The sequence below is a fragment of the Salarias fasciatus genome, chromosome 11 (genome assembly GCF_902148845.1).
Source record: "Salarias fasciatus chromosome 11, fSalaFa1.1, whole genome shotgun sequence".
In the NCBI taxonomy this organism is placed as follows: Eukaryota; Metazoa; Chordata; class Actinopteri; order Blenniiformes; family Blenniidae; genus Salarias; species Salarias fasciatus.
In genome coordinates, this window is record NC_043755.1 from 11,403,432 (window position 1) to 11,419,079 (window position 15,648).

General features: G+C 41.8%; 2 protein-coding genes across 2 annotated transcripts; one reads left to right on the forward strand and one right to left on the reverse strand.

The window, feature by feature from the left end:
• Nucleotides 1-15: 15 nt before the first annotated feature.
• On the forward strand, nt 16-6,869 carry LOC115396541 (myelin-associated glycoprotein-like). Its single transcript, XM_030102447.1, has 10 exons — nt 16-1,569; nt 1,935-2,303; nt 2,405-2,701; nt 3,366-3,614; nt 3,685-3,945; nt 4,422-4,688; nt 4,786-5,082; nt 5,171-5,261; nt 5,714-5,783; nt 5,925-6,869. Exons 1-10 carry the CDS (start codon nt 1,524-1,526, stop codon nt 6,219-6,221), a joined length of 2,244 nt encoding a protein of 747 aa, XP_029958307.1. The 5' UTR covers nt 16-1,523; the 3' UTR covers nt 6,222-6,869.
• On the reverse strand, nt 5,283-15,356 carry LOC115396477 (B-cell receptor CD22-like). The gene is made up of 17 exons (XM_030102361.1): nt 15,327-15,356; nt 13,849-13,913; nt 13,337-13,750; nt 12,722-13,006; nt 12,305-12,542; nt 12,101-12,114; nt 11,634-11,921; nt 11,248-11,532; nt 10,893-11,165; nt 10,464-10,736; nt 9,418-9,684; nt 9,185-9,266; nt 9,037-9,100; nt 8,841-8,944; nt 8,659-8,704; nt 7,570-7,664; nt 5,283-7,475 (listed from the first exon to the last, which is right to left on the reverse strand). Exons 2-17 carry the CDS (start codon nt 13,892-13,894, stop codon nt 7,235-7,237), a joined length of 3,015 nt encoding a protein of 1,004 aa, XP_029958221.1. The 5' UTR covers nt 13,895-13,913; nt 15,327-15,356; the 3' UTR covers nt 5,283-7,234.
• Nucleotides 15,357-15,648: the final 292 nt, after the last annotated feature.

Below are 15,648 nucleotides of genomic sequence, written 5' to 3' on the forward strand. Positions count from 1 at the left end.
TTTTTTTTGGGGGGGGGGGGCTCATCACATTATGTATTTAAATAAACGGTTTGGGAATCACATTTTTAATTATCAGCTGTTACAATTGTGAACACAGGGCAGCAGTGTTCCCTCAAGCATCAATGAGCAGCTTTGACTCACCGACAGTTTATGGCAATTATGGAAACAATTGAATCTCATTCTATCACATAACCTCTCTAAGACTCATCGTGTATCGTTATTTTAATGACCATGCATGTGGAATTGATTGCCGTGAAATGAACTCATGAATACAGAAACGTGGAAGGATGTATCAGTGACTTCCAACATGAGCCCTGTTACATAATCCTCCCTGATCAGTGGACCTGAAACTCTCACTTTTCATTGTGTTTTCCTGAGTGAATTTGTGATATTAAGTATTTTTTTTAATGTAGCTTAAAAGTCATCTTGCTTGTTAAAATGTTCTGAGACTGGAAAGTATCTCCTTGATTTCCCCATGAATATAGCCGAGGAACAGAGTGTGAAGCCCCTGTTGTTGTGCTGTGAGCCCCTCCCAGACTCACTGTACAACGGCTGAGTGTGACATCCACACAGACTCATTCCCACCGACCCTTCAATGCTGGTAAAACTTGTAGTTTTCAATTATTTATCGATTCAAAATGTTAGATGCCTGAATGTCACTTTTTTCAATAAAAAAAAAAAACGCCAGCTCAGGAGGTGTATGAATAGCTTTCATTTCTGCTCCATCTTTTCCAGAGGAGAAAGACCCTGCACGCTGAAGGTAAGGCTGCATTTCTATCTACAGTGACAGTTTCCACATTACTTGGTAAATTTGGGAAAATTAACCCAAGGGGTATTTTTGGGAACAAAATTAGAAAAAAAAACCTTTACTTTTCCACTTCTCAGTTCCACACTTGCCTGCTTTCACTCCACTTTTTAATCTACTGTATTTACTCATGCAGCACAACTCTTCACACAATTTGCTAATTACATAATTTGTTTGTTGAAGTTTAAAAAGTACAAACAAATTTAAGAAAAATGTATTTGTTTTCATACACATTTCAACTTCAAAACATAAAATGAAAACTTTTTCCACGTTCAGATTGTGATTTTATAGAATTTGATGAGATTCTGTTTTTGCTGTTTCACAGTTCAAAGCACTTATTCGCTGTGTTTTTTATAGTGTAAGATGCATCTGATCATTCTTTGTGGAAATACAGCTGGAAATAACAGTAAACATGAAGAAATTTGTCCTTAAAGTTCTTAGATGCATGCAGTTTTGAAATGTATATTAAGTTTTTCCCCCCTAGTTAGAAATTCATTGGAAAGAATCACATTGTGTCATTTTTGGCTACCTTGCTACAATAAATTAAATAATGCTGCACATTTAGTGTTTTTATATTTTTTCAGACACAATTAATTTGCTAACGTGTAAACAGATTAAATATTGTTTATTTATCCTTAGTTCAGCAAAAAAGTAGAAAATGAAATGTTTTGTTCTTGTGCAGTATTTCTCTCTGCAGACTCTGACCTGACTGAAAAGCATGACGCGAGCTGTGAAGCTTTTCTTCCTGTTCTGTCTCCTCCAAGGTCAGTTGGTCTGATGTGTTTCTGATAGCTCCACAGTTTTCACATATATTGAATGCATTGCAAAAATGCCCTTTAAAGTTAGATATTCACATTTGTTGGGATACTTTTTTAACATTTATTTTAACAAATAAATGAACCAATCCAATAAATCTAGCTAAATTACATGAATCCACTGCCACAGAAATGATGATAATAAACTTTTTGGTTGAGTATCAGGATGTGGGCTGCATGTTTGATGCTTTAGGTTCTTCCCACACAATAAGTCAGACTCTCGTCTTGAAATTGACGATACCATGTTTGTTTTTCGACCACCCGTGACATCCACACCTTCCTGCAGTGTTTACTTCGCTGTGGTTTCGCCTCAGGGGTCTGGTGCCAGCAGTGGGCGGTGGTCATGCCCCAGACGGTGGAGGGCCTTGGCGGCTCCTGCGTGGTCGTCCCCTGCAGCTTCAGCATCCCCCCCGAGTGGGAGGACGACCTGGACCAGTCGTGTAAAGCCATCTGGAAAAGGGGGAGCTGGAGCCGCACGCAGGTGTTCGATTCCAGCCTGACCGGAGCGAGCGCGAACCTGAATATCCTGCAGGGAGAGCTGATCGGCAGCCTGCGGCAGAAGGACTGCTCCACCGTCTTCAACAACCTGCCGTCCAACCACTACGATAACTACTACTTCAGACTGCAGTGTGACAACTCCCTCAAGTTCAATTTTCAGAAAAGTGTCCAGATCACCACTCAGAGTTTGTTCTGCTGTTATTCTTACTTTGCAAATCCACCTATTTTATTTATAATAGAATGTGTTTCCGTCACTCATGCTCTTCTTTCTGGTTTCTCTCCTCAGACTCGCTTCCCAGACCGACTGTAACTCCGTCCAGGCTGGAGGTAGAAGAAGGAGCACAGGTGACGGTGACCTGCTCGGCCGTGACTCCCTGCCCCGCCCTCCCTCCGGTTCTCGTCTGGAACCCCAGTTTGGGCGTTACTGAGGAAACTAATGGAGCAAAAACTGTGACCTCTGTCCTGAACTTCACCGCTTCATCCCTCCACGACGGACAGAAGCTCTCCTGCAGCGCCCTGTACACCCGGCAGGCCGGCAACACTCAGCTCCTGTATGAAAGAACTCTGACTCTGCAGGTCTTCTGTGAGTCTCTTCATGTCACTTTTATGCCTTTTTGTTGTTTCAGTTCAACGAAGTACCAAAACATTGAAGTATACAATCACATTTTAGAGTCTGTTTGAGTCTAAACTTGGAACCTGGAGCTCGCATGAGTAATCTGGTGTCCTCTTGTTGTTCTGGTACATTTATTACAGGTTTTTTTAAACATCTAGTGAGATTTTCCAGCTTTTTTTAATCAGTTGTGAAACACAATATATGTCATTTTGACCTTTGATGCTTTCACACACATTTTTCTACCTTTTATCTGCATTTTTTTTTAACTAACTCTAGAATAATCTTCATAATGATAATTATTCTCCTTTTCTAAATATTTCAAGAATGCTCTTTTATGGATCAGAGCAAGGCTGATCAGCATTATATACCTGTATGGATGTACCAGCATTGTCTCCTGATTCATTATGAATGAATTAGTAAGTCACTGTAGCCTGTTGCAGGACAGCTGTGGGTCAGGCAGCGTCATCTGCTCTGTTCAGTCGTTTGCCTGTGAGGCTAATACGTAGCTGTTGTTCCCTCTGTGATGATTTAACAAAAAGATAGATTATTAAGTTAGTGGAAACCAAAGCTAATTTCATTTGCTGCATCAGTTCCTGGGGGTGAAAAATCGATTTCTTATGTATTTCTCTTCCAGATCCTCCAGATAACACATCAGTCAGTCACTCTGGGCCGGTGACAGAGGGCAGCTCGGTGACCCTGAGCTGTAACGCTGAGGCTAACCCTGCAGTGGACAGCTACAGCTGGTACAACCCGGATGGAGAGCAGGTGGGAACTAAGAAGAAGCTTTCGATCACAGTTTCAGAAGCGGACAGCCAGTTTTACTGCAAAGCCAGCAACAAATATGGCGCCCAGAACTCCTCCATCACTCAGATAGAAGTGCAGTGTAAGTAAATAAGAGAAAGCATTGAGCACAAGTCTGGCTCAGACTGAGTTGTACTGTTTTTCTTGTCTAGTCCCTCCAAAGGAAACTACCGTCGTCCTGGACCACGCTGGTCCCGTCGTGGAGGGCAGCTCAGTTTCTCTGCTCTGCAGGAGCCGATCCAACCCGCCGGTCACCAACTACACCTGGTTCAGAGGCGAGGAGGAGGACAAAGAACCCGGATCGGTCCTGGTTCTGACCGGTGTTGACGCCAGCCACAGTGGAGACTACCGCTGCACGGCCAAAAACCAGCTGGGAGAGGAAACGTCAGCGCCGGTTCATCTGGACGTCCAGTGTGAGTCCATCCAACACAGAGTTGATTCAAACTGACAAAAAAATACAACAACAACAACAGAACTGTACATTTCCTGGCTGCTGGAGTTCTGAATCAGTTTCTACTGTATATTCAGCTGAGGCTACCCAAACACCAGCGGGGGCCAAGGTTTGCTCACAGCGTCTGGACGGGAGACAGTAAAGCATTGTGGCGTTGCGTGGCGTCCCTTTTAAAAAGCTTTTCTGTGTCGGCAGTTCATCATGACCAAGCTCCGTTGTGCCCACGTGTGTGCCAGTGCGGCCATGTTGGTTTCAGCCTTCATTCAAACATCAATTCTGAACTAAAAAGATTTTTTAAAAAAAATGTTTTTTGGTTTTTGTTCCTTTTCTGGTAAACATGATGTTCTTCACCTTCTAACTTTTCATGTTTTCATTTTGCCAGAATGTTGAATCTGTGAGAAAATGTCATTTGAATAACCGTTTCATGATTTCTCCCAGATCCTCCTAAAAACACCGCAGTGTCTGCAGCGCCCTCTGGTCCAGTGGAGGACGGCCACTCTCTGACCCTGACCTGCTCGAACTCCGCCAATCCAGCAGCGGACAGTTTCACCTGGTTCCGGGTGGCGGGCCATGAGAAGGAGGCGGTGGGCTCTGAGCGAGACTTCACCTTCAACGTGAGCAGACTGTCAGAGGATGGGTTTTACTGCGAAGCCCTGAACGTCCATGGGGCTGAAGTCTCCCAGACCGTCAGCGTTGATGTTATATGTGAGTTTCTACATGGATGGCGTGTTCTTAGAAAGAGGAAAAAAAAAAAACGTGTGAATGACCGCATTGAAATGACCATTTCCCTTCTGCGTGTCAGTCGCTCCGGAGATCCTGCCTTCCTCCCGCTGTGTCAGGATTTTATCCCAGATCCGCTGCTCCTGCGACAGCTACGCAAACCCGCCTCCCTCTTTAGAGTGGGAGCTGGCCGGAGAGGCCGTCAATCACTCTGCCGACATCCCGATCAAGCAGGTGTCTCTGGGCGGCGCCGCCCTGAGGAGCCTGATCACCCTGTACCGCGTGGACGAAGACGCGCCCTCGCTGGTCTGCCTCAGCTCCAACGCTCTGGGCTCCGACAGCCTGGCCTTCAACGTGTCGGCCAGCGAGACTCAGCTCGGTAGAAAACTCACAATGCAGAAAGATGCATTTCTATTTGTTTTTATTTTTCATTTTCCATGCTGATAGTTTCTGTTTGAACCTTTCAGGCATCCATACCTTTTCCCTGCTGGTGGGCTCTGCGGTGGGGGCAGTGGGGATGCTGGTGGTGTGCGTCCCCCTGCTCATATTCTTTTGCAGGTTAAAAAACACAAAAACAGCCATAACTGATGCTTTTATTCAAAACAGAATTCTTCCTCAGCAAACTCCTTCTCACATTCATAAACCGTTCAGCGAATACATTAATGAACACACTAAATATGCAAGGTGACAGTAATCTTCCATATTAAACACACGGCAATGACAAGAGGTTTCAGAGAAGTTTAAAACAACCGGTTTGATTTTTGGCCAGAAAAGGTTCCACAGCAACCGGGATTGGAAAAGTTTATCACATTATTTTACAAAGGTCATGCTTACTGTCAGATATTTGAGCTTCTAATTCCCACTAAGATGTAAATTTACACAACATTACATCAAACTACAACGTCACATACAATGTCTAGCAGATGAGAATGTGAACATTTTAACTGGTGAAAAATGGGTTTTTTACTGATGAAACTATTATAAACAACTGAACTTCGGTTTGGTTTCAGGAAAAAGAGAGGCAGCTTCTCACCTGACAAAGGAGTGGCGGACCCTTCAGGAGTAGTAGCTGCCAACGAGGTGAGTTTGAGTCTAAGTATGTGGTATTGGTTACAAATACAGAAAAAAACCTAAATATCTTTTTTTCTAGTCCACTAGCAAAATTCAGTTGGGGTAGTTGTTGCTGAAGTGATTCTGATCGGACCAACTTTATCTGTGCAGATCAGCTCTTCACTGGTTTATACCGATAAAGCCATTGTGGTGGAGAACGGGGTGCATAAGGAGGAAGCTCTCCACCACGCTAATGGAGACTTTATTCCACTGCATGAGAGCTTAGTGAGTGACCCCGCGGAGGGTGAGGTCAACGGCCAGGCCCCCGTGACACCCGACATGCCGAATGGTAACGTGCACCAAGAGGAAACTGTGGAAGACTCTCATGTGGGACAAGAAGAAGATGCCGGTGGTGCTGCTGCAGAGCAGGGCAGTGAAAGTGTGGCTGCTGAAGCTGAGGCCAGTTAGGAACTGAGTTCCACAGTCTTCCAGCTACGAGCGACGAGCAGAGGCCCAGTGAGATGTTTTTAATATGCAGTAATGGAGTTTAGATTTGTGTTTTAGGTAACAGTTTTTTCAAGAGTAAGCGACTCCACATGTGTGACTTTCAGTTTTGGAGTTGTCTCTTTAGATTCTATCTGTTAATACTTGAAAAAATGTTCCCCAAAAAAACATAATTCAAACATTATATAGTGAATTGATTCAGATATCAGAACTAATGTTGCATTTTCCTCCCTATAAAGGCCATTTTTTTTCAGTTTGCCCTGTATGTGCTTCAGTGCGAACAAAGTTTTTCAAGCAGATGCTTGTTTATTATTTCACTGTTAACTTACATTTTCTCCTGTCTTCATTTGAACCATTTGTGCAGAATTAAATAAGTGAATACAGAGTTTGAGTATTCAATGTTTTTTTTTGTTTTTTTTTACTGTCTTTGTGTTTTTGTAAAACATAAATAAGTTTGAGCTTATTAGAAAAAAAACAGTGCAAATGCACTTGCAAATACGATGGTCAAACAAGAGCTGCTGTGAAATGGAAGAGCTTTGAAAAGTGTGCACATGCATAAGGAGCATGAGAAAGCGTTGCGTAACACAGCTCCATTTGTTGCGTGCGTGACGTAATGTTTCTGTCCGCTCCTGCTGCACACATGACAGTGTCATGCACCATTTGTGCAAGACAGGGACGGTCTCTGAACTTTTCCACCGGCCCTCGCACACAGAGGAGCACATTGTTTCAACATGCACACACTGGGAAGCTCAGCGGAGGCGACGCGGCTCTGCAGCATTACAAACGTGCATTTTGTTTGTGCAGCATTCCCAATTGTGGAAGCTGTCCTGCTTTATGTTTTGAATCCTATGAGTTAGCTGGGAAAAAAGCACATCTCATTCTTTATCCGTCTTTGTGATGCTTGAAGCAGAATGCTTAGGAAAATAGTTTCAGAGGCTAAATGTACAGTATTTAATTAGAGGATATGAAATCTGAATTCAGAGATTGAGCTCAGAGTATTGGGTGTTTTCTTCAGAGGAGCTGGAGTCTCCTCTTCGTCTCTGATGTTGGGCCTTGGGCTTAAAGTTCACCATAGAGTAGGTGACCTGAACTTCATCCTCACTGGTGTCTGTATCGTAGTCGGATGGCTGTGAAGTCTTGTCTGCAAATGCTGCATTTTCATAGTCTGCCACTTTTCGTTTGGACACTCTAGCATACACAACATCTTCTTTTGGCTCCCTAAAAGAAAAGAAAACTTCAATAAAGTCTGCAAAATATAAAAAAATTGGAAAATGTGTTTCTTGCATGTCACATAAGCAACAGAAAGTCTTACCTGTGCTTCTTCTCAAAGTGCAAAGAAGCATAATTGAGAGCGTTTTCCTCTGTTTGTGCATCGCACTGCGTCGCGGGTCTTTGTGCAGAGGGAGCCTGAGCAGATACAGACATGACACATCACCCAGTGTGCAGTCGCCACTGAATCAGTTCATTCATGCGTCTGAATTGAAGATGTAAAGCCCGTCATTGAATTTCTTGCTGCAAATGCAAAACCCTGAATGATCGCTGTGGCGGCGGCCTGCTGCGGAGCATCGAGACGTCTGCTCAACAAGAACACAGCTCCACTAATTCAGGTTTTATCTGACAGGGAGCCAGTCGGCGTGATGACTGGTGGTTATGGTTATGAAGGTGAATGGATTTTACTAAGTCATGGAAATGATGCTTATTTATATTAATGTTTTTCTTTGCCTTTTCATTGTGTTTTTTTTTTTTTTTTTTTTTTTTTGTTTTTTTACCATTTTTCTACAATTTTGACCCATATTTCTATTTTATGATTACCAATTCAAGAAAATATCTTCAGAGTTATTTACAGTGAGATATAGAAATAAACATCTGAATTTTCTAACTGAAGTGATTGGATGTACTGTATCCACATTATTTGAAAAGACTAAATGTAACATTTCAAACAATGTACTTCTTTTCTCAGCACAAGAGCTTCAGCTTTTAATTTCAATATATTTTTAGTTAAAATTGTGTCTCTCCTAAGTGAGTCCAAGAACATGTAAACATTTGAACAGGTAGTTTTTATGTGTCTCTTTTCAGAAAATATTGTCTGTCTGACTGGATGTATAGACTTGGGGAAGATTTGGATTAGTTTTTCATGGCAAATATTTACAAGGTGAGATTGAATCTATCTCTACATAAAGTTTTTCTGCTATTCAATCTCATTTTTGCTGATATCTTCCATACATTTCCAGCTCAGCTTCTCTTAAAAATCAGTTTAATGGCTGTTTTCACAAGCTACGTGGCGCTCCTGTGAAAACCTTCTTTGCCTCTTTAACAAAGGTCCAATGTGTTCAACTTCCCATGCAGTCTGTAATAAACCTTCTCATTAATGGGTTGTTATGTGTGTGTCGGCTGTCCTCACCGGCAGATTCACCATGGAGTAAACACAGCTGATGTTGGATGCTGGCCTGTGGAACAGCGACAAATAAAATCACGCTGTTCATATCTAAACGCTGAAAGAAGGAGCAGAAGCTCATTGTGCAACAGACTGTTACTTGTTCTGCATGTGTGTGTGCGTGTGTGTGTGTGTGTCTGCTGTCTTACACGCTGTCTGGACGAGACTGATGTGGAAGGAGGTCGTCTCTGCTCCTGGAAGGCCCAGTCAAAGCAGCTTCATTCATTCGATTCCTGCTCCTGGAGCTCTTCATCTGAACGAAGTGACACACACAAAGATGCCTTTCTCTGATTTACATTTTGCCGTGTACAGAGGTGAAAAGTTGAGTTGTAAACTAGTTGTCACCTGAAAACTGCAGCAGGACCGTGTGTTGGTGGGTCTTTGTTGAATCAATTTGTTCTTCCTGTGTCTGAAAAAAAAGATCAGTAGGACAGTGGTTTAGTTTTCTGAACTGCTGAATTAATTCCTTATGAAAAGTGTACCCAGAATTTACCTGTACAAAAGGAAAACCAGGGATAAAATGAACAAAAGAACACAGAAAGTGGTGAAAAACTTCAAAATCTTCATAACTCGGCCTGTGATTAGAAGAGAAAGAGCAACAATATCATTGGAATGGAATCTTGTTTGTGTAATATAAAGAAAATAAATAAAAATCCTGACATATCGATCGTCTGAAAGTTCAATGCAGAACACACAGATGGACTCATGGCCATAAAATTCACTCACTGTTAAACAGTGGGAGTGGATCCGAGGCTCTTTGACCCATCTCATTCTTAGCGACGCAGTAGTATTCCCCCGGTTCACGGGAGCTTACAGAGATATTCTGCTGATCAGAGACCATGATATCCCTGCCCTCATCGTCTGTCTTCCTGTACCATGAATATTGTCTGGCGAGAGGATCGCAGCGAGCGAAGCAGCTCAGCAGCACAATGCTCGTCCCGTCAGGCAGCTGCCGTCTTTCCCCTTCAATGATTTTTGTGTGTTTTGGACCATCTGAACAGGAAGAGAGAGGAGAAAGATTCTTCAAAGGACACACAGAGGACCAAAAAATGTGTTTACACGGGACTTTTTATTCCTGTATAAATCCAAATGGGCTATAGCCTAATTCCATTCAAATATGACCATGTAAACGCCTGAAAACTTTGTTCAAAATTAAGTTTAAAGCCGAATAGACCGGCCGGTTTATTCTTCTTTGGAAGCAGAATTATATGTAAATTAGGCGCGACTTTATTCCAGTCATTCTGCGCATGCTCCGTCGTGATGACGCAATATTCCAAGATGGCGGCCCGCTGTTCGACTCGTAGGGAGATGGTTTATTTAACTACAGTTTTAGAAGCATTGGACATAATAAAAAGAGAAAATCGACGGGTGCTTAACTACGCGGACAATTTCAAAGCGGGAACACCAAAGTTAATCGAGAAAGAAAGAAGAGGAAAAACGCTGTTTACTTCCCGGAGATGTAAGTACGTCACGGCCGCCCCCTGTCCAATCAGAACGCTGTGCAGACCCGGCGTGAGAGAGAATTTAATCCTTTCTTTTTCTTTTTCCATCTAAACACCAAGCCGATGAATACAATTCTGAATTACTTCATTCATAATAAACCAATTCTGAATTTAAAACACCATGTAACCACACTCAGTGATGTAGAGGGAAGCACAGGGTCACTGTGTTTGAAGCCCAGTGAAGGTGACCGGTGAAAACCAGGAGGAGGATCTGGTGAGACGAAAGATGAAGTTTTTACTGAAGCATCTCAACAGCTTCAGTGAACTCACACAGGACTCTCATCTCCACTGGCTCTGAGTGTCGAGTTCCTATTTGATTTGCGGCTTCACAGCTGTAGAATCCGGCGTCAGAAGGTCCGGCTGACTTCACAAAGATCACTGAGCCACTCCACCTGACGGGTTCACCCCCCCCATGAGGCCTCTTCACCCAGGTCATGGAGCGCACTGGTGGGTGGGACTTGGCCCTGCAGTCCAACCTGAATTTCTTGTTTTCTTTCACCACGAGACCGGGCACAGCTTCTACCGTCACTTCTTTAGGGGCATCTGGAGAAACCAGAAATTACAAAACGTGAACATTCCATCAAAAGTAACTGCTTTATGTTTTAATCTGTGATTAATTACTAAGTAGTGAAAATGTAAGGACTAAAAAATGAAATCATACAATTAGGACAGAAAAACAAGCCACGCTCGGTCACTCACATGTCACCACTAGTGTCCTCGGGGCGCTCTGTGCACCTCCCTCACTGTTCCATGCATTGCAGGTGTAACTGTTTGCATCTGTCGAGGTTGCAGCGAAAGTGTGGCGGACAGCATTTTTTCCATCAGCTGGAAATTCTTTAAAAGTTGATTTGTTGTTTGATCTAGTCAAGGTAAAACGTGACGGCGGGAAACTCTCCACAGAGCAGGTGATCGTTACAGGCTGGCCCTCTGTCACCTCAGGCTCCATCGACAGCACCATGCTGGTGGGAGGAACTGTGGAGAGAAAGCAACTGAAAGCTTGTTGTCTTGTGATTGTTCTTTAACCTGATGTGAAAGTGCAGAGAACTTCACTTACACCGTACACGTATGCACAGCGGCTCACTGACGTTCCCGGTATCGATGCTGTTTGATGTGTTACATCTGTAACAGGCCTCGTCCGCTCTCTGCACCTTCTTCAGTGTTAGGCTCTGTTTGCTGCTCATGTGCTTCAGGTTCAAGCCGTCGGTCTGTCGGTAGCGGTACCAGGTGAACCACGGCTGTGGAAAGGCCTCAGTGTTGCAGGTCAGTGTGAGAGAGCCGTTAACGCTCACGCTGTTATCGTTCAAGTTCTCTGAGGAAATCCGAGTGTTTCTTGGCTTGTCTGGGGAAAAAAGAAAAAAGAAATGGCAGCAGAAGAGCTTTCAGTACACTGCTGCAGGTGGTTCAGACTGTGCACAGCGAGGACAGGTGAGTGAAACTTACAGTTAACCTGAAAATGACGAGGTGCTGATTTCCCACCGCCCACAGAGTTCGTGGCTTCGCATTCATACTGACCACTGTCCTGGGGCTGGACGTTCAATATATCAACTCTTTTTTGATTCCATGGGTATGAATTGGGTTGGCGAGTTTCATCTTTATACCAAGCAAAGGCGTCTGGTTGTGGGGAGCTTTTCTTCACATTACATAAGAATGTGACTTTATCTCCTTCTTTAACATTTTCAAGATGCTCACTGGGCTCCTGTGAGATCAGGACCTCAACAACTGGCTTATCTGTAAAATACAGGATTTCAGCATTTAACATGATTAAAATACAGCAGAAGATTAAGTCAAAGTTATTGATGTTGTTATTATTGCTTTGTACTTAAACATGATATCAAACGTCCTTCTTTCTTATGTTGTAACTGATAAATGTGAGCAAATGATTTTTTTTTACCAAGCAAAAACTGTACTTCTTAACCTAAAGCTAAACATTGGGTTATACATCAAATATTTAGATAAATAGATTTCAAACTCAGGTAAATAAAAGTCTAGGATTAACCCTACAGGAGTCACAAATCCAGAATAATTCTGCAGTATATTAGCCTGGATTGACATCCCACTGGGCACTGGGCAAAAAGGTCATTCAAGCCTAACATGAAGTACTCACAATTCACTATAATGTTGACTGTGCTCCGTTTTTCTTCATGTTTATTTTTAGCGCTGCAGTGGTACGATCCACTTTGTGCCTCTGTGATTGAAGAGATGGTCCATGGGCTCCTGAGAACTGCTCTTGATCTTTAAACCAGGTAAATTCAGGCGTAGGCTTCCCTCTGGCAGAGCAGCTGAGAGTCACATCCTGTCCTTCGTTCACACTGGGAGAGGACGCCTTCGCCACGACGTCTCTCGGAGCATCTACGTCAAAAAAATCAACACAAATCCAGCTGAATGTTGAGCCTTGTGTTCCCGGTGAAGAGCTGCTGTGATCAGCTCAGGAGGGAAGCGTTTAAAAACTTCTTCACAAATTAATAGTAAATATGACCGCAGCGTTTATCACTGTACTTCAGGCTGTAAACAAATATATAAAAACTTACACTCTACACTGACTTTGATCTTCCTGATCAAATATTTCTCATCGTTACCCTCTGTCTGACATGAAAACTCGGCCCCGTCGTCCTTCCAGGTTGCCAGAAAAGTGGAAACGACGCTTTTAGAGGGAGAAGCCTCAGTAAGGTGTAAAGACTGGTTTAACAGCTGCTGGTTTGAGTCGGCAATTTGTGGATTGGAGGAACACGAAGAAGGGGTGGAGCATTTGAGCGTTATTGTCCTGTTTTCCAGAGCGGTGGGTGGTTGTTCAAATGTGATCAGACATGGATTGTCTGAAAGTAAAAACGAGAGACAGCATTAGAAGACATGTTAGTGAATACAGCGAATAGGCTGAAGGAGTAGAACAGTAAAGCATTTTTCAATATTACCATGTTTACATTGTTTCATGAACACATTTCATAAACTGTCAAACTAAAGAAAAAACGCTTCTCAAATCATATCAGAATTTTCATTTCTCATTTCAGTGAAATGTAATCTATTACAAAAGGACAAAATAGGAAAAATAACGTTTTGAGTTTTTCTCATTTTGATTTCTTTCAGGTTTTAATATCACATGAAGTCAATCAGATCATCCTTACTGCTCTTCTGATGGTTTTACTTACCCTGAACTGTAACGTTGATCCTTGAATTGTCAGTTGACCATTTATTCTTATCTTTCACATATCGGAACATATAATTCCCGGTGTCATTTTTCCTCAGGTCACAAATCCGAATGTTGAATTGTTCCAAACGTGAAAGTGAATTGCCAGAATTCTGGGCTGCATGTTCAGAGGCGATTAAGTGAACTCTGCCTTTAAAGTCTTCAGAGATCCTTGATGCATCATTGCTGTAAACATTAATGCCATAAAAATCTGTTCCATTCCATGTTGCATTTTTAATCCAATACCAGAGGGCATTGTAAATGTCAACAAATCTTGTGACTTTGCATTTAATTTCAACACAGGACCCCTCTTTCGCTGTTTTATTCTGTTCAGTTTTATCTACCTCGATGGGGATTCGTTCAGTACAAAGAAAACCTGCAGTTGTGAGAAAACAAAAAGTAGCAGTTACACCTTCAGGACTTCAGACTGGAATTCAGCAGTGAAACATGGCTAGCAGAAACCACTGTACTCACCTTTTATCAGTGTCAGAAACACCAACCATCCAATTGTGTGATTCATGTTCACATCGGAGGAAAATCTGAAATGTGCAACAAACAGCAGACAAGACAACCAAACCATCAGTATGTTTTACAGTAAGACTTGTAAGGACATCGGTCGGTTACTCTTCACCGTTACTTGACATGGAATAATAGACATTCTCCACAAGCAACTCATGGTTTCAAAATAATATAATTTTGGTTGATCCACTCTTTAAAGCAGGAGGTTATCTTTTTACTTACGATTAATTTGTAAAACAGTATAACATCCCAGTTTCTCCTCGTGAATTTGCTGTAGTTTTTGGAGTGATTTCTTCTGGAGTGTGTATGTTGTTTAATCAAAGACCTCGGCTTAACCATCACATTTCCCCTGTGATCCCAGGAATGATGATAAAGGAATTAGAGCCCTCTTCACAAAGGATACTGGGTCTCCCTCAAGTGCCGTTTCTCACTGGAATAGATTTGTTTTTGATGTGATCTGGATGAAAGTCTGGCTTCTACTCAATTATTTTTTCATTTCTAGCTAAATAAAAGAAGCATCATTCAAAATTCTTCACAGATTTTACCCCTGTAAAAGTTATCTAAACAAATTTAAATCAGACATTGATGTAGTATGCACTTTTTGCAATCATTCCCCTGAAACAGTGATCCTTTTATTTTGGCTCTGTCTTCACTCTGAATAGTTTTGGCAACGTTTTTGGAATTTCATTTGTGATAAATCATCAATCAATTTCAATTTATATTAGAAACAGATTCTGTTTGACCTCCACCAGTGTATATATAAAAATTCAATTGAATTCTTAATCAACCTACTTTTTTGGCAAAATTTCACATTCATAAAACCAGGTTTTTCAAAAGAAAAAGCCCTGTTTTTGACTTTTGTTGGAGGTGAAATATCACTTAGATTCCATCCATTTCTCCAAAAATCAGAGAGCCCAGAAATGTTTTCAGATCTGTTCCCAATATAACATATTTCAAATATGTTTTTCTTATAAATCCTGTTATTTGATATATGTTACTCTGTACTCTGTTTTATCGCTGTCTTTCACTTATCTTCCCCCCTCCAGCATATATTTTCACTTAAAAAAAAATCAGTATCGTTTTATATGACTGTATATTTCTTGCGACCACTCTCAATTTTAGTCTTCCCGCTGTTAGAATCATTTTCTGTTCCTTTCAGCATCTTGATGTCCCCGATCCCATGACAAGACTTTTAACACAACTTTTTAAATACCTTAAAATCTTAATTCTGCTTCAACAGCTATGAATTCCAAACCGACTCACAATACATCTCAACTCAAGAAGCAAATATCTGTCAAAAATACTGGAACATATAAAATTGTAACATTCAAATTTACATGTTTTTCTCTATTTTTAACAGATTGCTGTGAAAAATTCTTAATAGTCCTCATTTAAGATCATAAAATGCATCAAAAAAACCACACACATCTTACCTTAAGTAATCCCCTTCTTGCTCTATTGCAAACACACTATCACTTGTCAAGAAACAAGACTGTAAGAGGAAGTTTCCACGGCTGACTTGTGGCCTTAAAGAATTTACATGTCCAATCATGCAAGCGAGCGAACACAAGCCTTTATAGCTTTACTGAAAAAGAAGATAAATTTGGCTTATGTGTCCATGCAGGGTGTCGGTCTTCTCACTTCATCTATTTGAGTTTCAGTAATAGTAAAAGTGACTATTTAGTGCATCTGTGTTGATAAGAAGGGGCAGAGCAACTTGAAGTTATTAGCATTTATTTACAGAACTTACTGTTG

Coding starts and splice junctions, on each gene's coding strand:
- LOC115396541 (XM_030102447.1), top strand. CDS start 1,524: ATGACGCGAGCTGTGAAGCTTTTCTTCCTGTTCTGTCTCCTCCAAG. Junction 1,570..1,934: donor CCTGTTCTGTCTCCTCCAAG/GTCAGTTGGTCT, acceptor GTTTCGCCTCAG/GGGTCTGGTGCCAGCAGTGG. Junction 5,083..5,170: donor GGCCAGCGAGACTCAGCTCG/GTAGAAAACTCA, acceptor TGAACCTTTCAG/GCATCCATACCTTTTCCCTG.
- LOC115396477 (XM_030102361.1), bottom strand. CDS start 13,894: ATGAATCACACAATTGGATGGTTGGTGTTTCTGACACTGATAAAAG. Junction 13,751..13,848: donor GTTTCTGACACTGATAAAAG/GTGAGTACAGTG, acceptor TCACAACTGCAG/GTTTTCTTTGTACTGAACGA. Junction 9,685..10,463: donor AGTGGAGATGAGAGTCCTGT/GTGAGTTCACTG, acceptor CTTCCTGTTCAG/ATGGTCCAAAACACACAAAA.